The sequence below is a fragment of the Strongyloides ratti genome, assembly GCF_001040885.1.
Source record: "Strongyloides ratti genome assembly S_ratti_ED321, chromosome : X".
Lineage (NCBI taxonomy): Eukaryota > Metazoa > Nematoda > Chromadorea > Rhabditida > Strongyloididae > Strongyloides > Strongyloides ratti.
The window spans coordinates 3,457,229-3,485,108 of record NC_037309.1 but is presented as its reverse complement, the minus strand read 5'-3'; the positions used below and the strand labels follow the sequence as shown (position 1 = coordinate 3,485,108).

Sequence of the window (27,880 nt, the reverse complement as noted above, 5' to 3'; positions counted from 1 at the left end):
AAATATAGAATATATTAAAAATTAACTATAAATGGTAATACTCTTGATTATAACATAATATATAGTTTTTTCTTTTACTGATAAAGTTGTTTAAAATTATTTCTTATCATTTCTTAATTGTCATTATGTATTTATTAAAAATTTTAAAGAATAAAATAAAGGGATTTATGTAGTATAATGTTATTTGATAAGGCTGTATCATTGTATTATCAATTTTTAAAGTATATGGCAAATAAAATATTTTAAAACAATTATTTAATAAATGGAACATAGATTGCATTGTAAAAAAAATGTACTTACAAACTGATAATAGAATTTCTAATAATCTATACTAATATCACTGATTATACTTTAAAATAAAAATAATTTCTTTTAAGATTGTTTGTACTAATTTGAAATATTAATTAGATAATAATTTGATTTTATATGATATCATATATTTTTAAAATACAATGAATTTTGTTAAAGATTTTTATATTATATAATTTAGTAACATTTATTATAAAAAACATTTATTTTTTTTAATAAATTAAAAAATTTATATTAACAACCAGCAAACTTAAAAAAAATTTTAACTTTGTTTTCTTACATATATTTCATACATATATGTATACCACATATTGTGTATCACTAAACGTATTATATTAAATATTTTTAAAAAAAGATATATTCAATATATTGTTTATAAATGCTTAAAAATTATTTAATTACTCTAATTAAAAATATACACATTAATAATCATCACACAAGATTTACTAATAATAAAAATATAAAGATATATTTTAAAAAAATGACATATTGCAAGAATTTATAACAAATGATGAAATAGTTTATTATTCTTTTACAATATTATCTTATTTTAAAAATATTATTAATTGTACTAATCTTTAAATATAATGATTATTTTAATATTTTATTGTTATAAATGAATATTAAAAATATCTATAAACTTTTATTTTTATTAAAAAAAATTTTTTTATCATTATAATATAACTACTTAATATTTAATCATATATAGAATATTTTTAATAGTGTAATTTCCTATTTTAAAATAACTCTTTTAAACTTCTTTTTTACCTCGGTTAAATGATTTTAAAATTTATTTTAATGTTCTATTACAATTTACTATTAGTAAATTGCTTTTTTTTTAATATATTTCTATTTGATATGTATAAAAGAAGAAAATGTGGTAGAATTATTTTAAAACATATTTTTCTTTTTCAATAACTCTATGTATTTTTAAATTTTTAAAAACAATTGTTTATTATAGATTTTTTTTTTATTAAAATTTAATATGTTATTTTTTTTTTAAAATAAATTACTCACAACATTTATTTATACTTAATTTTTTTTTACTATACTATAAATGTTTAAAAAAAAATTTAACTTCTTGATAATGTCAAATATATTTAAATTATTGTGTACTTTTAAAAAGACTCTTGGGATTTTATAAATTTTTAACATATCTTGATAAATATTTCATCACTATTGTATAAAAATAATCATTTTTAATATACATATAGTGGGATTACTTTAAATTCTATTTTTTATGTTAATCTATGCATATATTATGCCAAATAGTAGTTGAAAATATACATTTTGTAATTGAAAAGTTTGTTTCCCTGAAAATTATGCCACTTTCTAAAATTTATACCAATAAAAAGGATATTATTTGGCGTAAAGATTGTTTTTTTTTTCAAATATTTTCTATTTTAATTGCATGTATTTGTTTATAACTGTGTCAACTAATATTAATTAAATTAAAATATTTTTTTTTTGTAGTTATCATGGATTATATTAGAAGCTTTGATATTCGTCTTGAAAAAACAATCTATTACCCTGGTGAATTAATATCTGGATGTATTATATTAGATAACTGCAAAGACATTGAAATTCAAAATATTTTTGTGGCACTTCGTGGAAAAGCAGTTGCTTATTTAAAAACAATAAGAGGAAATGATAGAAAAATTGTAACTGACTACCAGTATTTATTAAATCATAGCAAAATTGTACTTGGTAAAGGTATTTTAGAATATATATTTTTTATAACAATGTTTAAATAATTTAATTTTTTTTTAGAATTTGAAATAGTGGAACGTAAAGAATCATTATTAAAAAGTGATCGTAAAAATTCAACAAATAATCAATCAAAATATGAATCGCAATCAACAACAATACTTTCTAAAGGATCTCATATATTTGACTTTAGTTTTAATTTGAAAAAAGAAAATTTACCATGTTCATTAGAAACAAAATATTGCACAATTCGTTATTATATTAAAGTTATTATTAATATATCCAAAAACACATCTCCCCAAGGAATAAAATATATAACAATCATTGGCCCACAATTGGATTGTATGGAAGAAAAGTATATGTCATCAATTATATCACAAGACCACAGATTAAAATGTCTTCGATTTTGTCAACGAGGTTCAATAGGTTTAAGAATGAATTTGAGACGTTGTGCTTATGTTGGTGGAGAGAATTTATGGTTGCGGGCAGATATTGAAAATTGGCAACATTTTGTAGTATATTTAAAAATACGTCTTTATCAGGTATATCTTTAAAATATACTTTTTTTTTATAATTATATAAATATATATATTTTTTTTTAGAATGTTGAAATAAGAATTGATAAAAGAAATTATTCTGAACAAAAACTTATTCAATCATTAGCAATGGAATATCGATCTAATGCTATTTCTGAAAGTTCTAGATATAATTTTGATTCAACAAAAGAATATCCAATAAAAATTCCTGTTCTTCCACCTACAATGATAGGAAATTGTAGATTAATACAAATTTATTATACACTTAAAGTTTGTTTAGAAGATGAAAATCAAAAAGAAGATTTATTTTTAGATTTTCCTATTGTAATTGGAACAATTCCTTATAGATATCCTCCATCAATGCAAGGAACAATATCATATGGTATAAATTTTATTATATTATTTTTTTAATATTTATAAAATAATTTATTTTTTTTTAGAATTTTGTATACCATTTGTTGAAGGAGGAAAATATATATCACCTGAATTTAAATTAGGAGATGATATAAATGATGAACAAAAATTATTAAATAGAGAATCAACAATATTAACTTTAAATGGTGATGAAAATGATATACCAAAGTTATCATATTTTGAAGGAAATTTAGAAGATGACCAAGAATCAGAGTATGATTATATACTTTATAGACCAGTATATGTAAAATATAATGAAAAAATTAACGAAAAAGATTTAGGAAGAATGAGAATATATTCTATTAATGAAGTATGTTAATTTATATTAATTAATAATAAAAACTTTTTTTTAGAAATTTAGAAATAAAACAAATTCTTCTTTAAGCGATTTACCCTCAATTATTCCTATAACCAAAATACATCAAGAATCTATTAAAAAATGATTAAAAATTATAAATAAGAAGCTAAAATTAGTACAAATTATGTGCAAAGTTTATAACATACATTAAATAAAAACAATTGTATAAAAAATATCCAATAATTTTAAAATCTTTTGATAACAAATAATAATTTTTTTAAACCACAAAATACAAAAAAATTAAAATTTTTATTATTACAACATTATTTTTATTATATCTATTTAAAAAACAATTATTGTCAATTTAAAAATATAAGAAAAGTACAATCAAACAATTTATAATTATAAAATAAAACTTTCTTGTAACTTTGTATATTATTATCAGTTATATTTTTTACGACACCAAACTTTTTTTCTAAAAATAAATGAATTTTAATAAAAAAATAATATAAAAAAACATTTCGTAAAAATATGTACACGTGATTATAAATAATTTATCAATTTTTAAATCCATCTATAAATGCTATTTGAAATTAACACGTACAAAATAAAAATTATAAAATACAAAGTAAGCATTATAATAATTGAAAAAACAAAATTTTGAATAACATCGGAATTAAAAGTTTGTTTAATTAATTCTTTTATTTTATTTGTCAAATTTTGTCTACATTTGGTATATGCAAAATTATTGTTAACATTTAAAATATATCTTTCAGTTTTTTGATAAAGAAATATCAATATCATTTGAATACATCTACTAATATTTTCAGATTTACTTTTTGATATTTTATATACTTGATTTATTAAGTATTCATATTCTTCAGAATTATAGTTGTTTGCATTATTGTTAATTAAAATTTCATTGATATCGCCTATGTCCCCATCATCAATAAATGTTTCTAATGTATCTAAAGATGATGGGTAATTTTCAGAATTATTATCATCATCATAACACGATTCATTATTTATTTTGTTATTTTGTAAAATCTCACATTCTTCTAGCAATATTTTATAAAGATTTTTATTAATTTGATAGTTAATACATTTTGATGCCATTATACCATAATCACTATCTATTATTGGTTTATTAAAATAAAGAATAAATGACAATGAATTTCTAAAATTTCTAAATTCATTTTGATTATTGATGTAATTATAAAAATTAAATAATGAAAGATCAATATAATAACGATTATATGATTCAAATGGATTGAAATGATTATTTTCTTCATGGTATTTATATTTGATTTCATTATCTTTAAAATGTTTCATTAATTTATAATTTTTGCATTGTTTACAAATCCCTGGAATGTTGATATTCAATGTTATATAATTTGCTTCATTATTACTTAACAAAATAATAATTATTGTAATCATATAAATAAACTCTAGTTGTTTTATATCAATTGATATTTTTTCGCGCATTGATAATAAAAAAAATAATTTCTAAAAATTATAATTTTAAAATAAAAAACTATGTATTAATATGTAAAATAATAAAATAAAATATGTATTTCTTAAAAAAAAGTAACAAAATAGATAAATCTTAAAAGTTACAATACATTTATCAATAAATGTTTATTTTATAGTTTTTTAAATTTTTCAAAAAGAAACACTTGAATTGTCAAAAAAAAATAATAATAATAAGATACTATTTTTTCTTTTTTTCATAAAAAATTACATAATTCAGCTATCAAAGTACATGGTTCTATTTTAAAAAACAAAACAAAACAAAATTTGAATAACATTAAACTTTATACGTTGTTTTTTTATTCCATTTTTTTTTTCAGAAAATAAAATATTGTGAAATTATATTTCAAATAGTACTTTATAAATTACTATGGTAATTTCTGAAGAAAAATAATAACTTAAATTTTTTTACTAACAAATTAAAATGAATGCAATGCAACATAATTATGATTAAAATGCTATATTAGGTAAATTTATAAAGTGTGTAATTTTATAAATTTATAATTAATAATATTTAAAAATATTAACACTTGAAATCAGATATGCAATGTTTTTTTTTATTGAAAATATTTTTCTAAATTATGTCAATTTAAAAAAATAAAAATTAATAAATATTAAAATGTTATATGAACTGGAGTATTTAAATATATACATAGAAAAATTTTGAAACCAATAAATCATTATTTATAATTTATTTAAATAAAAATTTAACATTTATTTTAATTTTTTTTTATTCATTATAAACAAAACTTTGTATAGAATAAGTTTGTATAAATTAAATAAATAAATCTTATTAAATGATAGATTTTAGTGGCTATATATATATATTTTAAATATATACAATATACTATTATTGTAGTTAAAAAAATTTTAACTTATGAATATTTTTGATTTAAAATAGTACTTTTATAAATGCAAAAAAAAGATAATTTAAAAAAAAAAACTTATCATTTATTAATATCATTTTTAGCATAAAACTAAACTAATTATACATAGTTTATAAAATATAAAAATTTAATAATTACATATTTCATAAAACATTTAAACTTTTAATAAAGAATTCGAATATGTCGATTTTTTAAGTAATAACAAAATATTATAAATAAATAATAATTTTTTTTATAGCTAAAGTTTAAATTTATCTTATGTAAACATTTACTATTAACAAGTATACTTATATTTAAATTAAATCAAATTTTAGTAAAAAGGTATTTATAATATTATATCGCAACATTGGTATAAAAAAAATATTAATTAATTTTTACTAAATTTCTAAAATTATTAAAATTAAAGTTTTCTTTTGTTTAAAATTTATTAAGTAGTTAAAAGTATTTTTTTTATTATTGCATACATTATTAAATAAAATTTAAGTTATTTCAAATGTTAAATTAATTTTGTATTTATAAAAACATTATTATCATTAGATAATTAAAAATTTGAATTTTAATAGCTTTTAAAGAAAGTAGATATATTTTTTTTTACTTTTTAAAAGAAAATATCATTATTTATTCATTTTTTTTGTGTGAAAGCAAATTGAAATATCATTATCATGTTGACAATGTGAACTTATTTTAAAAATATTATTTTAAAAGTTGTACTTTCTTGTAAAACTTATTTATGATTAATATAAAATTTTATTATTTAAATTATTATTGTAATTTATTTTTTCTTTTATTATTATCAGGTAAATTTTTAATTACAAAATTTATTGCTTATGTAATTACAAAAGTATTGATAATAATTTTTTAAAATAATCTTTTTGAACAGAAGCTAATTTATGATAGTGTAATATATAGTAAAAATTTTATTTTATTCAAAAAGAATGTATAAATGAAATTATGTATCCATATACAAATATAAAACAAAAGTCTAGTTTATTTATAATAAATTACCAATAATGTCATTTTATATAATTTATTATATATATTTACAATTTTTTTTTGAAAAAATAATAAAATAACAGACTATAAATTCTTTTACATTTATCAATTAACAAAAATGACTATCTAATTTATATACAATTTTTATTATATAAAATATTTTATAGCAATAATAAAAATTTTATTAAAAAGACAAAGCAGTAATTATAATTGATAACAAATCTGTCAAGACATCACTAATTAGCGTTTAATTGACAACGAGATTCTTGAAAAGCGGAAATAAAGTTGTACTTGCTTTTTCTTACTTTGTACTTATTATATTAATTTTGTTTATTCATGTACTAATAAAAGATTGTATGATTTTGTTAATTTAATCTGATAAAAATAAAGTAGATTATCTATAATTTTTAAAATAATTTCTTTTTGATTTTTATTTTATTAATATTTTAAAAAATTTCCAAAACAACATATTTGTTTTAATCTTCGAAAAATTAAAAAGTGATTAAGTATATAATACCAAATAATACATTATAAATTAAAAATAATACAAAAAAAATTTTTTTAATTAATGAGGCATGTTAGTAGTGTGACTGAAATTTTTATATTTTAAAAATAAAAATAAAATTTTTATTATGTAAAATCAAACAAAATAAATCACTTACAATATAATATTTCATAAAAAATTTCAATCATTAAGCTTTATCATTTTATCACTTTTAAAAAGGTAAAATAATATTTATATACAAAAAATAAAAAATCTATATTTTATGTATAAACATTTTTTACAATTAATACATATCATTTATGTTAACCATAATTATATCAGTCAATATAATTGAAATACCATTCATATCAAACAATTTTTGGATATTGTTAACAGCACAAATATTTTTTTTATGATAAAAATTTTTTTTTATTATGATAAAGAAAATACTTTATGTTATAAAAGATTAACTTTTTAATATTTAATAAAAAAAGTTATATAAACCTTTTATTTATTTTATGTTAAAAAATTAGACACAATTATCTATATACAATTTATTATCAAATTTCGATAAGGTTAATTATTTAATTTTTAAATCCAATTCCTTATCACTATTAAAAAGAAATATATAAATTTTATATTATTTTAATTTTCTTCCATTTATTTTATGAATATTATTAAAAATATTAATTTAATGATAAAAATGGATATTTAAGTTTAATTGATTATATAAAAAACTTAATTTTACCATACTCATTTTTTCCTATAAATATATATATGTTATCAATGTTTTGGTATAATAATCACATACTTTTTAAAGTAATAAGTTTTTTTTTATTGTTTAAATATTAGTGAGAATTTGTACGATTATTTTGTTAAATTTAAAAGTATCTTTGATGCTATTCAGTTTCTCAGAACAAACAAGTTATAAAATAAAAATACTTGTTTTAATACTAATAATTTTTAATATATTTATTAAAAGTGTTAAGATAAATTTTGTAGTTTTGAAATTTTTTTTTATAAAATATAAGAAGATTTTATAAAAATTGTTTATTTAGTTTATTTTATAACAATTTTTCTATGTGTTAAAGTTATTTACATTGATTAATGTTATTTTTATTAAAAAAATATTTTTACAATCAAATTTTATTTAATAATTACAAAAAAAATAAAATAAAAATCAGCTTAAAAATATAGTTATAATATACTACCTCTTTTAATATTTTTTTTTTTTTAAATTTTCAATATATAAATAAATCAGAATAACATATAAATTTAAACATGATTGTTACATAATTTTCTATTTATTACTTACCTTTAAAAGGATTAAAAAATATATTAAAAAGATTTTACAATTGTTATTATTTAATTTACATATATGTTTTTATGTATTACAATTAAATAAAAAAAATTTTTTTTTTCTTATGTCAACAACATTTAAAAAAAATTTTGATTTTCGAACATTTATTACAAATTGTGTTCTTTTGAATATCATGATATAATATTAAACAGTTTTAATAGATCCTTATAAACATTTTTACAATACAAATTTTTGCTTCCGTAAAAAAAAATTCTATAAGGCTTTTAACAAAGTTAAAGAAAAATGTAAATAATAAGGAAAAAAAAATGTTGAATAAAAAGAAAAAATACTTTAAATTTTATTATATAATTATTATTATAATTTTCGAATGTTATATGATCGTTTTAATTTAGAAATTAAAAGAAATTTATTGATATTGTATTTTTATTATTCTGAAAAAATAAAATGACTAAAAATGATAATAAAATGGGCCTTTTCGGGGCCATATCGTATATTATTGGTAATATTGTTGGTTCAGGTATTTTTATAACACCTACTGGAATTTTAAAATCAGCAAACTCTGTATGTTTATATTTTATTTATAATTTTTTTTTTATTTTTTTAAAAAATTAAATTTATTTAGATTGGAACATCATTACTTATTTGGATTGCATCAGCTTTTTGTTCAACTCTTGGAGCATTTAATTATGTTGAATTAGGTACATCTATACGTGAATCTGGATGTGATTTTTCATATATTACATATGTTAAATGGCATCCAGTAGCATTTTCTTTTATGTTTGTTGGTTGTATTATTATTTATCCAGCAACATTAGCAGTACAAGCATTAGCATTTAGTACATATATTTTTAAAGGTTTTGGTATTTGTACAACTGGAAATTATGTTTATGCTGAAAAATTACTTGGTTTTTGTTTAATGTGGTTACTTATGTTTTTAAATTTTTTTTCTATAAAAAAAATTGTTTCTAGATTTCAAATAGTTGCATCTATATCAAAAATTGTTACATCATCAATTATTATTGTAACAGGTTTTTATTTTTTAATTTTTAAGAAAGGATATGAAAATTTTAAAGATCCTTTTTATGGTAAACCAATTACTGGTAGTGGATTAGTTACAGCAATGTTTAGTGGTCTTTATTCATATGATGGATGGGATATTCTTAATTTTGGACTTGGAGAAGTTGAAAATCCTAAAAGAACAATGCCGTTAGCAATTATTTTTGGAATGTCTACAATTGCACTTATATATGTTTGTTTAAATATTGCATATTTTTCTGTTTTAACAATAGATGAAATATTAGATTCAACAGCTGTTGCAACAACATTTGCCCAAAGAACTTTAGGAGATTTTCAATATGCTGTACCATTTCTTATTAGTATTGTACTTATTGGTTCAATGAATAGTACAATATTTTCTGCTTCTAGATATTTACAATCAGCATCAAGAAAAAGAGCTTTACCAAGTTTTATAGCATGTACAAATTTTATACATGATTCACCAAGAGTCGCAATTTTAGTTCATGTTATTCTTGCAATTATTATATCATTTGTTGGTGATTTAGATCAACTTATTAATTATGTATCTTTTTGTCAATGGTCTCAACGTGGAACTACAATGATAGCTTTATTATATATTAGATTTTTTCATATACCAGTTCATCCAAATGCTACAAGAATGCCAATAATTATGCATATAGTATTTGTTTTAATTTGTGGTACATTAACAATATATACAATTGTAACTGAATTTGAAATAGCACGTGTAGGTTTAGCTTGTTTAGCTGTAGGATTAATATGTTTTATATTATTTAAATGGAATATTACATTATCAAGATTTGAATTATATAAAAAATATTCCGCACTTGTAGATAGAAATGCAGCAGTCATTGCACAAGTTGTTTTTAATGGATTATCAGATATAGAATTATCATCTGAAGATATAGATAAAATTGAAAATGTGGTATCATCTAATGCTATTTCTGGTAATGAAAATGAGGCTTTAGAATATGATTCAATAAGTCAAACTGATAGTGATATTAGGAAAAGATTTTAAAATAATAATTATACTTTGATATCAATATTTTTGTGTATCACTTAATATTAAAAAAAATTAATTATTGATATAAAAATTTTTTATATAATAAAACTTCATTGTAATATATCTATTGCAATATTTTTGTATTTTATTGTATATAATTTTTATATACATATATAAAATTATGTTAATACATTTTTTAAATTACTGTACTAAATAAATTATAGTTTAATCAAAACTACAAAATTATCCATAATTTTACAATTGTTAAACATAAAAATTTATTTATTTGATCGTTTAAAACAAACAAATAAATTAACTTTTAAAATAAAAATATATTTATACAATTTTTCAATGTGAAACATAGTTTTTTATTTTTCAAAAAAAAATCTTTTTATTTACTGCAATTTAAACTTTTTTTTTGATAAATATTAATAAATAATGGATATATTGTTAATTATTTTTTCAAAACTACAATAACATGTTTAAAAACTATGGTAACCATATAAGACATTTTAATACTAAAATTAGATAAATAATATAAAAGTATTAATAAGAATATATTTGATAAAACCGTGGACAATAAATGAATGGTACAATGATTAATATTATTTGATTTAAAATAATTTTTTCTTATACTTTTGTAACATTTAAAAGCCGTCAATTGGTAAATGACAATTTTATTGAAAAAGTAGCATGTTTTGTTTACCATTAATATGCAAATAAATAGTCTTTGATCATATATACCTTTATTTAGTTCTAAAAGTAAATAAAATTGTCAATTAGAATCTCTGTCATAAGTAAAATGGCTTAATTCTATAATATTCAAAGTGACAATTAGATATATTAGATCAAAAGAAAAGATTTATACTACCAAATACGTCTTTATTTTTATTAAATTTTATTCTTTTTATTATAAACTTTTAAACATAAGTTATTAACAATTTTCTTAGTTGTTATCTTAAGTAAAATAATATTAAATTCTAAATTGTATTAATTTTTGTTACAATAAATCAAAAAACATTTTAACTTAATCTTCTATACTTATTTCTTTAATTTTATATGCACACATTAAATATTCATATATCAAATTTTATCTTTATATGAAAAATATCAAACAGAATACAGGTTTTAATAAAGATTATCCTTCTTTTTTTTTTATTTATATTTAAAACTATGTGACTAAGAAAAAAGTCTAACGTACTTTTTGTTATTGGTAAAAAATTTTATTTTTATAAATATTTTTATTTTACATTTAGAAAATTAATTATTACCATAAGAATATATAAATATATATAAATACATTTTAATTATCTTCTTAATATACATAAGTAATACTCATGTACTTTTAAAGTGTACCAACATTCCATTTCAATCACAAATACTTTAGCTAAAATTTTTTAATTACCTTATGCTGATTAAATGAAAGTGAAATTTTAATAAATACAATTTAACTTTTGTTATCGGTCATCTGAATAGAGCACACCTCTTCATATCCCACTACTTCATTACCTAACATTTTAAATATGTTCTAACATTCCCTAATAAACTTTATTCATCATAATATATTTATATATATTTATTTAACGTTAATGTTTACAAAATATAGTTTTAACCATTAAATCAAATCATTTTAACAATATAACTGACCATTGTCTTGATTTAAGCTCTTATAAATATTTTATAAACCTACAATCCATTATTTTTTTAAAACATTAAATATAAAGGAATTATTCAATAGGAAAATTAATACTGTTAGCTTATAAACAATTTTTACATAACAAATATATCTTCATTTTTTTTTATCAATTTTTAAAACAACTTTTATATATAAGTTACTACAAAATTATAAAGAAATTTTCTTTTTTTTTTGTCGTTTTCTCTCGTAATTCATTTACTTAAATTACTTTTATTTATTTAAAATTATTTTATTTAATTTTAAAATGATAATTTATGATATTTATACTTAATGAATTTCTTATATTACTTTTTTTTTTATAATTTTAGATAAAAAGATAAAATAAAAAATGAGTCGTTGGGATGCATTACCAGGTAGTAATAATCAAAATTATGTTATTTTAGGAGATATATCAACAACGTAAGTTTTCATTAAAAAAAAAGTATTAATATATTTATATATATATAGATCTCCTTCACCAACAACAACTGTTAATATTAAACAATTTATGGGAGAACAAATACATTCTTCATATTCTGGTATGTTAAATAGTTTTTTTTAATTTTATAAAAAAAAAATTTTTTTTTTGTTTAGCATACGATAACCAATGGATTTGTCAATACAAAAATTTGATTTCTGACTCACCAATATCTTATCTTTGTGAAGTTGGATGTTGTCAAAATGGTTGTTGTACGGCAAGTGAAATTATAGAGTATGTTTTGAAGTAGTATTTTTAATAAATAATAATATTTTAAGATCATCCACAACTGGATATGCTTTGGGATTATTAATAATATTTATTTTCGTTATAATTGCAGCATTAATATTAATTTTGTCCTTATTTCTATACAATAGATATACTGATAGACAAATGAAAAAAAAATATCCTGAACAAAGTTTACCAAGTTCAAATTCATCTCAAATAAGTGCACCATCATCTTCTTCTTACTATGGACATGAAACAATTTATCCTACTTATCAACAAAAAATGAAAAATCATTATTAAAAATTTATTTGGTGGTTTTTTTTTTCTCAATACTATCAAATAATGAACGGAAATAATATTAAATTACTTATGGTTTCTCGACAAATTTTCAAAATAAAAAAAAAATTAACCTTGCCGAGTATGATGATATTAATAAAAATATACAATTAATTTTAAAACAATTTTAAAAACATAAATTTTATAACTATTTGTTAAACATTTATGAGTTTTTTCTTTTTTTTTAATAAAAATTCAATTACACATTTTGCAAAATTATTTTCCATAATTTTAAATTATAAATTATATTTTCAACTTTATATTTAACATTAAATTAAAAAATGTTTTGTAGAATATGTATGAGATGCTTTGTTATCATATTATTTGTTAGATAAATATTTAAATTGATATTTTTAAGATAGAAAATTTATGTTTTCCTATCATTTAAATAAGTACATGTTTAATGAAGAATTTTAATAAGATATATTCTTGTTGTTGACTATCAATAAATTCTTTTTTTAAAATCCATTACTATTTTATGTTAAATAAGAAATCTTGTAAAGAAATTTTTATTCATTTATAATAAATTAAATATTTATGGGAAAATTTTCTTTTTTTTTATATATTAGTGCAATTAAAAAAAAATTAATTTAAAATTTTATCTTTATTCATGTATAAATGTTTGTAAATATGAAATAAATTGATAATTATTATAATAAAATGAAATGAAATGAAATGAATTAAAACCATTTTAAAAAAATATTATTTTTAAAAAAAATTTAATGCTTAAATATAAAGAAATTGTGAAAAATATTTTACCAAAATTTATTTAAACTGGATAAGTACTTTTTTTTTTCATTCCATAATTTATTATTGATATTTTTTTTTATAAGCAAGATACTCTATTCTGCATAAATTCAAAAAAAAAATGATAAAATTAATTTTAAGCGTAAGCAGTTGATAGATGATTAAAAAAAATATTGTTAATATCTTATTCATTTTTGCGAAGATTGATTAGTTTGTTAGATTTCTTCGCTTTTATGAGATTGGAGACTGGAATGAGAACGAGATGGACTGATAAGACCTTCTTTTCCAAGTCTCTTACGTGTAAGGAAGCCTCTAAAAAATTTGATTAATAATTTTTTATTTACTTACCTAACATGAGCTTGAATTTTTGTAGCAGCATTATCATTTTGTTCACGCATAGCTTGAATATTTTTTCTTGTAATATATCCTCTAAATTCTGCCTGAATTTTGGTTGCAGCACGATCTTCTGGAGTTTGCGAATGTTCCAATGAATAACCTCCAATAGAATGTCGCTTTTGATCTTTCTTAAAATCCAAACTTGCTAATTTGTCAGACGATCTACGTCTAATCAATTCAGCATCAACACCATACTTTTCTGGATGCATTCTAACTTGATGCCCACGAAAAGCTGCTTGAATTTTAGTTGCAGCAACATCTTCTGGTGATGCAGAACGAATCATATTTTCTTTCATTGTCATATTTTTATAACGATGTTGGAGATCCATACGAAACATATCATATGAGATATTGTCAGTAAGAATACTTTTATCACTATCTAAATATTTTTGTTAAAAAGTAAATGATATTTTATATAATAAAAATAAAAAAAAATTACCTTGTTGATGAAGAGATAAAATATCAAAAAATAATTTTCCAAAAGAAACAACATCAGTTGGTTGAGCACGAATTGTTTCTCTTGCTAATGCTTCTAGCAATGGACGAAGAGTTTCAGGAATTTTGTACTTATCTGACAATTGTTCAGTCATTTTTTTTTTATTCTAATACTAAAAAATATATTTCTTTCTTTTTATAAAACAAATGATAAAAAATATAAAACTTTTAATGATAAAAATTTTATCACGTTAAACAATTATAAAAATTTTTAATTAATAAAAAAAAATATATATTTATTTATATAAATAAACAAAAGATAATATAAATATTTGTTAATTTATAAATGCCATCAAAAATTAAAAAAACGGTAAGCATTAGTATTACAAAAAAATAAATGTATTTATAAATTTGTGTATAATGTAACATAAATTGGGGCTATATATATAGATAAATTTTTATTTATTATATGTATTATGACTAAACTTTCGATAGTATCTTCAATAACTATGAATAAAATTTATATAATAGTTACTTATAAGACAAATATTTTTATAATAAAAAAAAAATAGAAAATGTTTTAAAATAAATTTAAAGAATGTAAAAAAAAAATTCTTAACAATATTGATAAAAGTTTAAATTTAAAAGATGTCGTAACATATTATATAAAAATGCAAATATTTTGGAAAAAAGTTTGATTTATCATTGTGTTATGAGGATATGTTTAGACATTTCTCTACCATGTTAATGCTAGATTAAAATTTAACATTATTTTTTACGTTATATTATAAGAATGGAAACATCGTATAAATATCTAACACGGTTTAGTTAAGAGGAAATAGATATATGTGTCAACGTTACTGAAATTTGATATTCATTAAGTCATTTTCTTACTAGTACAAAGTAATGTACAACGGAAATGTCTTTTAAAAAATTATGATGTAAGATATTTTTGTTAATATATATTGATAATATAATTTTATTAATTATTTATTAGAATAATAATTAATATTTTTTATAATGAAAATGACGTATTAAGATAAATCACATTATAATATTTTCTACTTATAAATGTTGTATAAAAAAAATGGTTTACTATTTTTTTATATTGGTATTATAAAATTTAAAATATATTTATATATCCGTTATAAATATTTTAGCTAATATTTATAACTTTTAATATGTTGTTTAAAAAATAAATTGAAGTTTGTTTCAAATAATAGATCAAAAAAGAAAGGCATATTTTTAAAATTTTAAGAAAGCATTTAAAATGTTATAAAATAAAAAGTATTAACTTGAAAATGATAATAAATAAAATTTTGATTGTTGACATTTAACATTAGAAAGATGAATATTATTTGATCATAACAAATATATATATAATTAATTTTTTAGTAAAAACACTTAAAAATTTATATTAACAAATATATTACTATTTAATTATATTATTTTAAATATATAATTATAATTTATCATGTTAAATTAGTTATAAAATAAATAAAAAATTATTTAAATGAATTAATGTTTTTTTTTTTTATTTTATTTTATATTTTATAATAAACAATTTTATAAATATCTATTCAATTTTTAAAAAAAATATAAATGTATATTTATATTTATTATTGTTGCTTACTAAAATATTACTCATGAAATTTATTATTTTTACAGGTCACTGAGCAACGGATTAAGCATAAATATTAGTGGTAGTTATAGATAAAATTTTAAATATAAAATGTAAAAATGAAAAGAAATAGAATCACATTCATAAGAAATATATTTGAATACAAATAGCTTTCTTAATGGATATTAGAACATATATATATACATATAATACAAATTTAGATATAAATTATCTACTTTAAATGACGTATATATATACATTTTTAACTTCAATTTTAAAATATTAAGAAATTTGAATTAACTATATTTAATAGCATAAAATAATTTCATTTTTTGGTTATTTAAAAGACAATATGAATATTATATAAATAACGGTGAGTTATCATCACAAGTACACTAATCATTTCATAAAAATTAACAAATATGTTAAACAATATTTAATGCTATTCTTTTACATATGTATTGTTTATTTTTATTCACTTAACAAATGGCATTTTTAACTTATTCTATTTAATAATAATAATAAAAAAATATATATATATACAAATATTTGAAATATTTAAGTCAAAAATTTTTAATGAGTTAATATATTAACTTTTTTTTTAATAACATTAATTGTTATCATTAAAAAACACTTTTCATATTTATAATATTTTAATAAAAATTTTTATTAATCACTTTATAATATTATATCTGTTATATCACATTAATTATCTATTAATTTATTATATCCATATATTATTTTTATTCTTAAAAGTTATTTTAATTTTTTTTTAATATATCTGTCCATAGAAATGATACTATAAATATATGCAATAAAATTTTAAGCTATTTTTATTATTATCAAACTGGCTTTAATAATAAAATTGTATAAGAATTAAGAATAAAATGTTCTAGTAAAAGAAAATATTGAGAAACAGCTTAAAAGAAGTATTTGATAAAAAAGGTGAGAAGATAGGTAACAAAGACTGCTTTTCATAAGCCGATTTTTAAGTTATTATTAGGTTGTGAAAAAGAAAATTTCAAGAATATTAAAAAGGTAAAGAGTTTAATTAAGACATTATAAGTTTATAATGACAATATTCTTAATCTTCAGAATTATCATGAATTAAAAAGAATAAATATATATATATAAACATAAACATAAAATATAAGATATTTAAAATAAAAATATAAGTTTTATAGACCTTAAGGTTATATATTTATATATTAAAAATTTTGATAAAATAAACTTTTTATAACTAAAAACCTGTTTATTTTTTAAAAGATTATCAAGAAATAATTTTAGAAAAGGCGGTACAAGAATTGAGTGATACCTTAAATGAGATTTAAAATTTAATTATCTATATATATTAAAATACAATAAATATTTTTAAAATATATATTATTGAATAATAATTTGTTAAATAATATATAATAAATATGTTACATATTTTATCTTTTACATATTATATTTTTTACATTTTTCTCTTATTAAAATATACTAATGGTAAAGCATTAAAGAAGGATTTGGTATGTTAAAAACAACCAATTTATCAAAAAATATGTCTTTTTTTATTATATAATAATTACCAACATCTTTTTTTAGTATTTTGATAAAACAATTCCTGATCACGAAACAATTTTAAATGATAGTGATTTTATAAATGCTAGAGTACTTAGAGATTCAATTGAATCTGGTGATAATATAGACGAGGTAATTGATGATTCAGCTATGTATAATAAGAATAGATTTGAAGGAGATATTAGTAAGTTACTTATAAAAATTATTTATGTATATATATTTTTTTTTTCTTATCCTTATTTTCAATTTATTTAATTAAATATAAAATATATATAAATATATTTTTTTTTTTATATTTTATAGTTAATAATGGATTGACAGCACGTAGTATCAAAAGTTTTATGGGAGAACAAAATTTTAATAAAACTTTTGGTGTAATGAGAAATGCTGTTCGTCAAACATATTTAAAATGGTCAGATGGTAGAATTCCTTACACTATATCATCACAATATTCATCATTTAGTCGTTCAAAAATTGCTGAAGCTATTGAAGAATATAGAAAATTAACATGTATTGACTTTGCACCTAAATCAGCTGCAGATGTTGATTATATTCATATTGTTCCTGATGATGGATGTTATTCATTAGTAGGAAGAGTTGGTGGTAAACAACCTGTATCATTAGGTGATGGTTGTATACAAAAAGGTATAATTATTCATGAATTAATGCATTCTGTTGGATTTTTTCATGAACAATCAAGATCAGATAGAGATGAATATATTAATATTAAATGGGAAAATGTTGAGGCTGGTTTACAAGATCAATTTGAAAAATATGATTTAAAAATGATTGATCATTTGGATACAAAATATGATTATGGTTCTGTTATGCATTATGCATCAACAGCATTTAGTAAAAATGGTAAAATAACTATTGAACCGCGTAAAAAAGGTGTAGAAATTGGTCAACGTGTAGGTTTCTCACCTTTAGATTTATATAAAATTAACAAGCTATATAATTGTCCTCAACTAGGTAAGATTTTTGAAGTACATTTTTTATTGCGTAAAGAATAAACTTTAACATTTTTCTATTTATACTTTACAAAATATTACTAAATAAAATAAAGTAAACGTTTATTTTTAGTGAAACCACCAACTGACGAAATAAGTGAAGAGGTTATTGAAACAACCACTACAAAATTAAAGAAAACATCAAAAAAACCTATTAAGCAAGAAGTGGAAGTTGATAGTAATGAAGAAGAAGAAATAGATAATAGTGTAATAGAAGAAGATAAAGAAAATATTGAGAATGGCGATGAGTATAATAAAAGATTTTCATCAAAAAAAGGATCTATATCTGGTGGTGATAGTGAAGTTAATATTGGTAGTAGTATAGTAGATATAGAGTCAGGTGAAGATGATAATCGTCATAATGAATCAAATGAAAGAATGTTAAAATTATCAAAATTAAAAATAAAATTTTGTAAAGATAAGAGAAGGGATTGTAAATTTTTAGCTGAAAATAATCATTGTCAAATAAAGATAAGTAAAAAATTTATGAAGGATAATTGCCCAAAAAGTTGTGGGTTATGTAAAAAAATTAAAGAACCAATAGATTATGAAGAAGATAATAATTGTAAAGATTCTAGATCCTGGTGTGGAAAATGGGCTGACTCTGGTATGTGTCAACAAGCAATGTTTAGAGAGTATATGAAAGAAAAATGTCCCAAGAGTTGTGATTTTTGCTAAATATTTATTTATTTTATAAAAGCTATTATTTAAAAAAAATTTTAATTTATAAGTAGAATTTTGTAAATGATAATTAAATGTATTTCTATAAAAATTAGTATCATTTTGCCTAAAGATAGTATTTTAAAATGTGTGATAATTGCAACGTTTATACGGAAAATGATTATACATGCTGAGACATGTATCGACAGCAATTACCATTTTCTAAATTATTTGGCACACTAACTAATGTCTGTGAGTTAGATTTTTTATTTGATGGACCACACCAATAGAAAATATTTAAACGCTTTCCATCTTGCGCAAATATTACTCTATATAAAACAACTGCTACAAGTGTACCTAAAAGTGGTCCAGACCAAAAAATATAATGATTTTCCCAAACTTGAATATTATTATAGCGTATAGATTCTAAAAATGATAGTGAAAATGCTTGTAATGGATTCCATGAAACAGTTGAATGAAGAAGTGATAAAAAGGAGGCTAAAAATATACTTGTAAAATAACATAAAGGACCTCTTATTATTTTTCCTATAAATATAGCCCCTCTTCCATAACGGTATGTAATAATTAAATTACACATAACTATAAGCATCGTTCCAACAAATTGACAAACAACTAACTTTATCATTACTATTTTCCATTCTACTTTTAAATTATCAATTAAAGCTGGTTGTATTATATCCAAACTATTTGATGTAACCTGTAATAATAAAAAATATATACATATATATATTTTAATAATTAAAATAAATAATAAAAAAAAAAAAGAAATGATAAAATTTACATACATTATATAATAAAATTCCTGCTACTGTTCCTGCAAATTGTGTAAATATCATAATAATACAAATAAACCATGATGTTGACAAAGCAAAAAGATGTGCTATTGATATCATTGGTGACATATGAACACTATAATTAAAAATTATAAAAATTAAATAAATAAAAATATTTACGTTTGAAAGATTGTCAATAAACATGTCATTATTAATGCTTCCAGAAATGACATTAATATAATTTTTTGAAGATTTTGTAAATATCTATCTTGAAGTTCTTCATTAATATGATAATAAATGAATGTAATAAATGTAACGGCAATAAATTCAGATACCATTGGTCGTATTATTCGGTCGATTATTGCTGAGCAATTAGAGTTATACTAAAAAAAAAGAATATAATTATTTTATTTTTTAGTTTTAAAAATAAAAAGATTTTTATTACTTTTTTTTCTAAAGAAGTTGTTTCAATAAGCAATTGTCTTGGATTATTTGTTTCTATTTGATTTGGTGCATTTCTTAAAACTGTTCTTATTTGATATGGTTCAGTACCTAATTCCATATCAGTTTCTGTAACTAATTGACTTTTATTAAAATTATTTATATCTCTATTTGAAAAATATATTTCTTTAAAATTATCATTATCATGGTATTGAGGTATTTGTTCACCATCATAATTATTACTATTATTATCAATACCATGAATTGTATTAAAAATTAAATCATTATTTTTAATATTATCTACTTGACTAGTATAAGTTCCATAATTATAATTATTTGTACCATTATTTGTTAAATAATTATTTCCAATAGGTTGATTTAATGATATTCCTGTGTCTGTTGATGTATCGTATATTTCATCTGGATAGATTACTGGATTAGAAGATATTTGCGTATACATTGTTTTATATGGAACAGGAGGTTGCGGCCTTGTCAAAGTTGAATACATTTACAATAAGTAAAAAATTTAATATATTCTTAAAAAAAAAATAATAATTATATGAAATTATAAATGATATTTTTTTTAAATATAATTACAACTTTAAAAACATGACGTTTTTTGATATATTGTTTATGTAATATATATTTATAATAAAAAAAAAAATTTTTTAATATACTTCTAAGAAATATATTTTAATTAAAAAAAAAAATATAATAATAGATAAAGAATAATAATATAAAATTAAAAATCTTCTAAGAATTGCATAAAATAATTACAAATATTGTTAATTATATAAAATCAAAGAATTTCTTATCACCTTGATATAAGAATAATAAAATTAAACATATATTTTCTTTGTCATATAAAAGACTCATAAATTACGGCATAATCGAATTTTGATACAATATATTGTTAACTAAAATCCATTTATAAAAGATAAGTTTAATAGTTAAAAAGAATTATTACCTTCTTATCATTATATTAGTATCTCTAGTTTGTGATTGACGAATGTTGAATTTACTAATGTTATAATATTTTTCATATAACTTATGTAAATATATAAATGCCAATAATTTAAATATAAATGTCCCTAAAGTATTATATTTTTATTTAAAATACTCTCAAATATTTTAAAAGAAAGTTATATGAAAAATTAAAAATATTTGTTAAATTTTATTTAATTTATTAAAAATAAAAATTTATCTATATAAATACAATTTTTTTTTTACATTATTATAATGTTATATTGATAAAAATAAATAGATATTATATTTATATAAAGATTTTAAATAAAATAAAAAAATAAATAAAATAATTTTTAAAAGGTAAAATTGTAAAAATATTGATAAAGTAAAAGTATATTATGAAATAAAATTATTTAGAAGAGATGTCAAGTACAATTATATATGATAAAAATAAATTTTAAGAGGACACTATAATAATTGGATATATTTGCATTTATTAAATTATTTTATAAATAAATGAAACATTTATTGAATCATTTGTAATTATTTAAATAAAAATTATTTCTTTTCTTTTAAAATAATTTATTTTTATTAAAATTAATGAATTTGTAGGAAGTACAGTTAATTAACTTTTGTACAAAATTTTCTTGATAAATTTTGACATGAATAATTATTTTTGTTTTATACTTTAAATATCCGTACATTTATCATTTAGTAAAAAGGCTCATTATTTATCTCTCCAATAAATGATTGTTATGTTTAATTATTTTTAAACTATTGAGGAAATTGTTAACAACCAACGCAAAAAATTTTATTCACTGGAAGATATTTGATTTGTAATGAAATAACATCTATTTGTGATTTATTTTTAATAAAATAAAGATGTTAATTTTATATTCAATACATTTTATTCTTTCTTTCTTTTCTCATATCTTATATTTAAAAATTGAGATCCCTAATTAGTTTATATATATTAAACAATGTAATGATAAAAATTAATAAAGTAAATTTTTCACCCAATATAAATGTTAAGATAAAAGTAAAGAAAGAAATATTATAAATAAAATATATGTATATATAAAAGTCTTTGAACAAAACTTTTTACTACTATTTCCCATACATTAATTATACTGAAGAACCAAAATATAAAAGAATAAGAAGTTTTGGATAATTAAGAAAATTGAAAATCTCGGAAAATTATACAATAGATTGAAATAAATTAATTTCAGATTGGTTTTCTTTCACAAAATAGCATAGCATTATTTTTTTAATTCTAAAAATAATAAATATTTCAAATTGTTTTTCAAAATAAAACTCATTTTCGTATATTAAATTGTAAAAAAAAAAAATTACATCCTTTTATATGCTTTTCTTATATCTATCTAAAAAAAAATTTAACATCTTTTTAATACATTACTAATTACTTAAACTTAAAAAAATAAATATTTTCAAAAAAAAATCATATTTTTTTCTTATATTTGTATAAAGTAATTTTTTTTTTACTTATTATAAAAATTTTTTGTTCATTTTATTTTATAAATAATATCAAAATCTTTAAATATCACACCATTTTTTTTATTAATATTTTATTTATAATTGTTATAAATGCTTTAAAAACAATAGCTTTTATTTTATACCACATTTTTAAACTTTAACAAAAGATACTTTTTATCTTATAACATATTAATCTTATGATAACTTTTTCTCAAAAGATAAATCAATTTTTTTGACAATAGGATAATAATTATTACTTTAAAAAGTGATAATAAAGAAATATATTGAACAGAATATATAAATTTATTTATTATAATATATTACATAGACAAACTGTGATGTAATTTTTATACTTTACTATCATCTTAATATAATAAACAAATTGATAAACTTACTTTAAAAAAATAAAAAAGATTTTTTTTTAACTACTTATCTTCTTTTCATATTAATTTTAATCTTTTACCAACATTAATAATAAAAAAAAATTACACTCAATAACAAATATTTTGTCACATTTAGAAATTTTTTATAATAACAATGTCTTATATTTCATACTTTATATTTAATTTTTTCATATTCATTTTTATCCATCTTTGTACAAATGTATTTTTTTTCCTTAAATTACAATTTAAAATTTTATTTTAAAAAAATATATATGTATATTTTTTTTTACACATACATATAATAAATAACTTGGTTATGTTAAATAAAAAAAAATATTTTATATTTAAGTGTAAATTTATTACCCTATAAACGATCTTTTTTAGTCACTTCAAATAAATAACTTTTTTTTTTCTTTTTATATAAAAATAGAGATAATAAAATAAATCATTTTTAGTTTGTTTCTTTTTAAAGAAGTGGAAAAAATTGAATAATTATATAATTTTTGCATCATCATTTTTATTTTTCTTTTTTTAGAAGAATATTTTGTAACTTTTTAAAATATTTATATATATATATATATATTTTAAAGTTATGCCATCTACATGTTGTGTTAATTTTATACGATCAGCCACTTGCCTTCTTAATCTTTTTTTTTGGGTATGTTTACTTTTTTTTATATATATTAATAATATAAATATATATATTTCTAGTTAGCTGGTGTTGGTACTTTGTGTATTGGTCTTTTGATGCTTCTTGATCCAATTGTTAATGATTTATGGACAATTAATAATGGAGCATATACAATAACAACATCCGCATATATGTTAACAATTGTAGGAAGTATAATGACAATTTTAGGATTTTGTGGACTTTGTGGTGTTTGGAAAAAAAGTGAATGGATGTTAATTTGTGTAAGTTTATATATTTTTATATTTAATTGAAAACATTTTAATTAGTTTTGTATAATATTAATTGTTGTATTTTGCCTTGAATTTGCTTGTGCATTAATAGCATATAATTATAAAGAAAAACTTGAAAAGTATGTTGGTGATTCAATGACAAAAGCAATGAACACAAAATATGGGGTTGATGATGAGTATACTTCCGTTATAGATAGATTACAAAGAGATTTTGAATGTTGTGGTGTTAATAGTTATCGTGATTGGTTAAAAACTTCATGGAGTATTGATAAAGAAGGATTAGATGAAGGAATTGAATTAGGAATTGGTGGTAATACTTATGGTAGAGTGCCAACATCATGTTGTAATATAAATGGATTAAATGAATATGACACAAATTGTGGTGTTTCATTTAATAACTTAGAGCTATGGACATATGAAAGATTTCTTAATATTGATGGTTGTGTTAATGCAATAAAATTAAAAGCAAAACAACATGTTTCATTAGCAGTAGCATTGTCTGTTTTTATTAGTGCAGTACAGGTAAAATAATAATAAAATTACATTTTAATAGTTATTTTTTTTTGTTTTAGTTATTTGGTATTTTTTTAACAATGACATATTGCTGTTGTATAAATAAAGGAGCATTAAAGAATGAATCTAGAAGATAATGCAAGTTATTTAATTGTTTATTACTACATACCATTCTATTTAATTCAATTATAATAAATTTTTAATTATGTTTTTATACTTATAGGAAATACTATATCTCCATGTAAAAAAGATTTTTTTTTTAATTTAAAAGCAATATTTTATTCTTTTATATACAAATATATCTCTGTTTATTTGTTTTTAAAACTGTTTATATTTAATAATTTTAAAAAAAAAAAAGATAAAGTATATTTAATTATATAGACAAATTTGTATTTCAACAATTTTCTTGTAAATTTTTTTCGACTTCAAAATTTTCTAAAGATTTTTCTAATGTTTGTTCTAATAAATTATTATAATAATATTTATATCTTGCATTATTAATTGTTCCCCAAACAGATTTAAATAGAAACATGAAAATTTCTAATAATGTTACACAACTCATTCCTAAAAATAAACCCATTGATCCAGCAACATATGATAATAAATCTACAGCTGTTATTCTTTTAGTTTGTATATTTTCTGTTGTTAACCAATTTTCCCAATTAATTTCAATTGATGCAAAGTTTCTAAAAAAATTTTTTTCATTTTCATAAACTATTATTAGTTACATATATATATATATATATTTCTTTTTTTTTGTTTTTCAAAAAAATAAATATTTTTTTTTAACTATTAAAAATAAAACTTTTAACAAAAAAAAAATTAAAAACAATTTAAAGAATATATTAATAAATTATTCTTTAAATAAAATTTAATTTATGATATACACATAACTTACAACATATTATTTGGAAGTTTAGTGTACGAAACAGCAGTATAATCATATATAATTCTTCTACATTCAATAGGACAAAAACAATTTTTTAAGTGATTTCCTGTCTCCATTATCCTAATACAACTTATCATTTCTTTAACATTACATTCATTTATTTCATCATTATCCATGATGTATGATAATGGAACACAATTGCACTTCTCTATATATTGTTTTCTTTTACAATTTTTTATACATCCTTCCATATCTGTGAATTTTTTTGATGATAAAGAATGTCTATCATTTAAGTCATTTTCTCGGCAATTACCCCAATTATTAGAATTTAAAAATGTTTGCTAAAATATTTTCTAGTTAGTTTCAAAATTACCATTTTATTACATTCATTTAATTTCAAAATTATTTCCTTACATTTTTTACAATTAAAGATATAATCATTCTTCTACCTACAGAAAGTCGAAGTCCTTTTGCTGGAACGTTAGAGGGAATTCCTTCACGATGAACTTGTATAATTATTTCATCTAAAATTGTTATATACTTTTTATTTTTTTAAAATTTTTATATATATTAAAAAATAATTTTTTTTTTTACCTTTATTTGAGTGCATATTGACATTAAAAGAAATTAATCTTTTACTACTTTCACCATTTATGTTATTTAACTCCCAACAAACACCATCATCAGTTATAATTTTTTTACTTTTATTAGCACATATATTTTCATTATATTTTGAACCAATCCAAGCACCAGAAAATAAATCTTCACATTGATAACTAAAAAAAAAATATACAGATAAATATATATTATATATGTATATTTTTTTTAAAAAAAAAGTTAAAAATAATTTTATTTTTATTATATAAAAAATAATTTAATTATAATTACCTTGTATCTAAGAGATACTTTGTTAAACTAAAATTACTACCCATATTATTTGTAAAATTTTTTTCAAATTCTATCCAATTATCATATTCTTCTTCTTTTCTTTCTAATAAACTATCATGATGTACAATGTCATATAAGAATAGTTGATTATTTTTAGAAATATTATATTCTATAATTATATTTTATTGTACCAAAAGAAAATAGAAAAATTATAACCTACTTTTAACTTTAATAGGATCTTGAAAATATTTTTTACAAACAGTTATAGTAGGTTTAACATCAACATGAGCTCTATTCCATAATTTTTCTTGAATAAATGTTGGACGTGAAGCATAATATGATAATAACATTCCTGAATGTATCATAAAAAGTGTAACACATATTAAAACAACTAAACACCAGAAAATTAATGATGGCCATGTTGCAGAGTTATATATTCTCACCTAAAAAAAAATTATTTATTGTAATTTTTTTATAAAAAAAATAATTATTATATATATATAAAAACATTTATTTTATATTTATTTTTTAATGAAAAACTTACCATACCATGATATGTAGTTAATGATGTAAATTCTTTACTTTCATCATCATGTACATGAAGAATTATTTTTTCTCCTATCATTTCTTTACATTTTTCTGTAATATCATTTTTTGAATTTTTTACCTTATTAATTAAATAATCTTTATTATTATTATTATCATCATTATCATGTATCACTTCATTAATATTTGATTTATCCATGATCCAATAAATAAAATTTTGTTATTTTATTTGAAAAATGACGAATTTTTTTTAACCTTTCTTGTAATTAAATTTTTAAAATAATTAAAAGAGAGAAAGTAGTTTAATTAAGTAGAGGAAATTTAAATAGTAATGTTATGTATGAAGAATATCTCTAGTTATACTTTATCAAAAATGTAA

The 27,880-nt window shown here is 18.7% G+C and overlaps 9 protein-coding genes across 9 annotated transcripts; 5 read left to right on the top strand and 4 right to left on the bottom strand.

Moving 5' to 3' along the window:
* Positions 1-1,787: 1,787 nt before the first annotated feature.
* SRAE_X000073500 (FI21816p1) lies at positions 1,788-3,409 on the top strand (the record flags this gene model as incomplete). The annotated part of the gene is made up of 5 exons (XM_024645115.1): positions 1,788-2,022; positions 2,080-2,558; positions 2,619-2,934; positions 2,993-3,276; positions 3,320-3,409. 5 exons carry the CDS (start codon positions 1,788-1,790, stop codon positions 3,407-3,409), a joined length of 1,404 nt encoding a protein of 467 aa, XP_024510606.1.
* Positions 3,410-3,828: 419 nt separating this feature from the next.
* SRAE_X000073450 (Hypothetical protein) lies at positions 3,829-4,701 on the bottom strand (the record flags this gene model as incomplete). Its single annotated transcript, XM_024645114.1, has 2 exons — positions 3,829-3,847; positions 3,890-4,701. 2 exons carry the CDS (start codon positions 4,699-4,701, stop codon positions 3,829-3,831), a joined length of 831 nt encoding a protein of 276 aa, XP_024510605.1.
* Positions 4,702-8,923: 4,222 nt separating this feature from the next.
* Positions 8,924-10,532, top strand: SRAE_X000073400 (Amino acid/polyamine transporter I family-containing protein; the record flags this gene model as incomplete). The annotated part of the gene is made up of 2 exons (XM_024645113.1): positions 8,924-9,040; positions 9,102-10,532. 2 exons carry the CDS (start codon positions 8,924-8,926, stop codon positions 10,530-10,532), a joined length of 1,548 nt encoding a protein of 515 aa, XP_024510604.1.
* Positions 10,533-12,541: 2,009 nt separating this feature from the next.
* On the top strand, positions 12,542-13,198 carry SRAE_X000073300 (Hypothetical protein; the record flags this gene model as incomplete). The annotated part of the gene is made up of 4 exons (XM_024645112.1): positions 12,542-12,612; positions 12,661-12,731; positions 12,787-12,904; positions 12,949-13,198. 4 exons carry the CDS (start codon positions 12,542-12,544, stop codon positions 13,196-13,198), a joined length of 510 nt encoding a protein of 169 aa, XP_024510603.1.
* A 998-nt stretch (positions 13,199-14,196) lies between these two features.
* SRAE_X000073200 (Dimerization-anchoring domain of cAMP-dependent protein kinase, regulatory subunit and Myosin-like IQ motif-containing domain and P-loop containing nucleoside triphosphate hydrolase domain-containing protein) lies at positions 14,197-14,967 on the bottom strand (the record flags this gene model as incomplete). Its single annotated transcript, XM_024645111.1, has 3 exons — positions 14,197-14,293; positions 14,330-14,756; positions 14,817-14,967. The coding sequence occupies 3 exons, from the start codon at positions 14,965-14,967 to the stop codon at positions 14,197-14,199; spliced, it is 675 nt and encodes a 224-aa protein (XP_024510602.1).
* A 2,887-nt stretch (positions 14,968-17,854) lies between these two features.
* Positions 17,855-19,684, top strand: SRAE_X000073100 (Astacin-like metalloendopeptidase; the record flags this gene model as incomplete). Its single annotated transcript, XM_024645110.1, has 4 exons — positions 17,855-17,944; positions 18,021-18,180; positions 18,300-18,968; positions 19,080-19,684. 4 exons carry the CDS (start codon positions 17,855-17,857, stop codon positions 19,682-19,684), a joined length of 1,524 nt encoding a protein of 507 aa, XP_024510601.1.
* A 163-nt stretch (positions 19,685-19,847) lies between these two features.
* SRAE_X000073000 (Major intrinsic protein family and Aquaporin-like domain-containing protein) lies at positions 19,848-21,409 on the bottom strand (the record flags this gene model as incomplete). Its single annotated transcript, XM_024645109.1, has 4 exons — positions 19,848-20,384; positions 20,473-20,596; positions 20,641-20,843; positions 20,906-21,409. 4 exons carry the CDS (start codon positions 21,407-21,409, stop codon positions 19,848-19,850), a joined length of 1,368 nt encoding a protein of 455 aa, XP_024510600.1.
* A 2,927-nt stretch (positions 21,410-24,336) lies between these two features.
* On the top strand, positions 24,337-25,315 carry SRAE_X000072900 (BcDNA.LD19727; the record flags this gene model as incomplete). The annotated part of the gene is made up of 4 exons (XM_024645108.1): positions 24,337-24,402; positions 24,456-24,656; positions 24,702-25,187; positions 25,238-25,315. 4 exons carry the CDS (start codon positions 24,337-24,339, stop codon positions 25,313-25,315), a joined length of 831 nt encoding a protein of 276 aa, XP_024510599.1.
* A 257-nt stretch (positions 25,316-25,572) lies between these two features.
* Positions 25,573-27,700, bottom strand: SRAE_X000072800 (Na+ channel, amiloride-sensitive family-containing protein; the record flags this gene model as incomplete). Its single annotated transcript, XM_024645106.1, has 7 exons — positions 25,573-25,864; positions 26,077-26,408; positions 26,482-26,591; positions 26,662-26,843; positions 26,956-27,124; positions 27,176-27,398; positions 27,500-27,700. 7 exons carry the CDS (start codon positions 27,698-27,700, stop codon positions 25,573-25,575), a joined length of 1,509 nt encoding a protein of 502 aa, XP_024510598.1.
* Between the last annotated feature and the right edge of the window lie 180 nt (positions 27,701-27,880).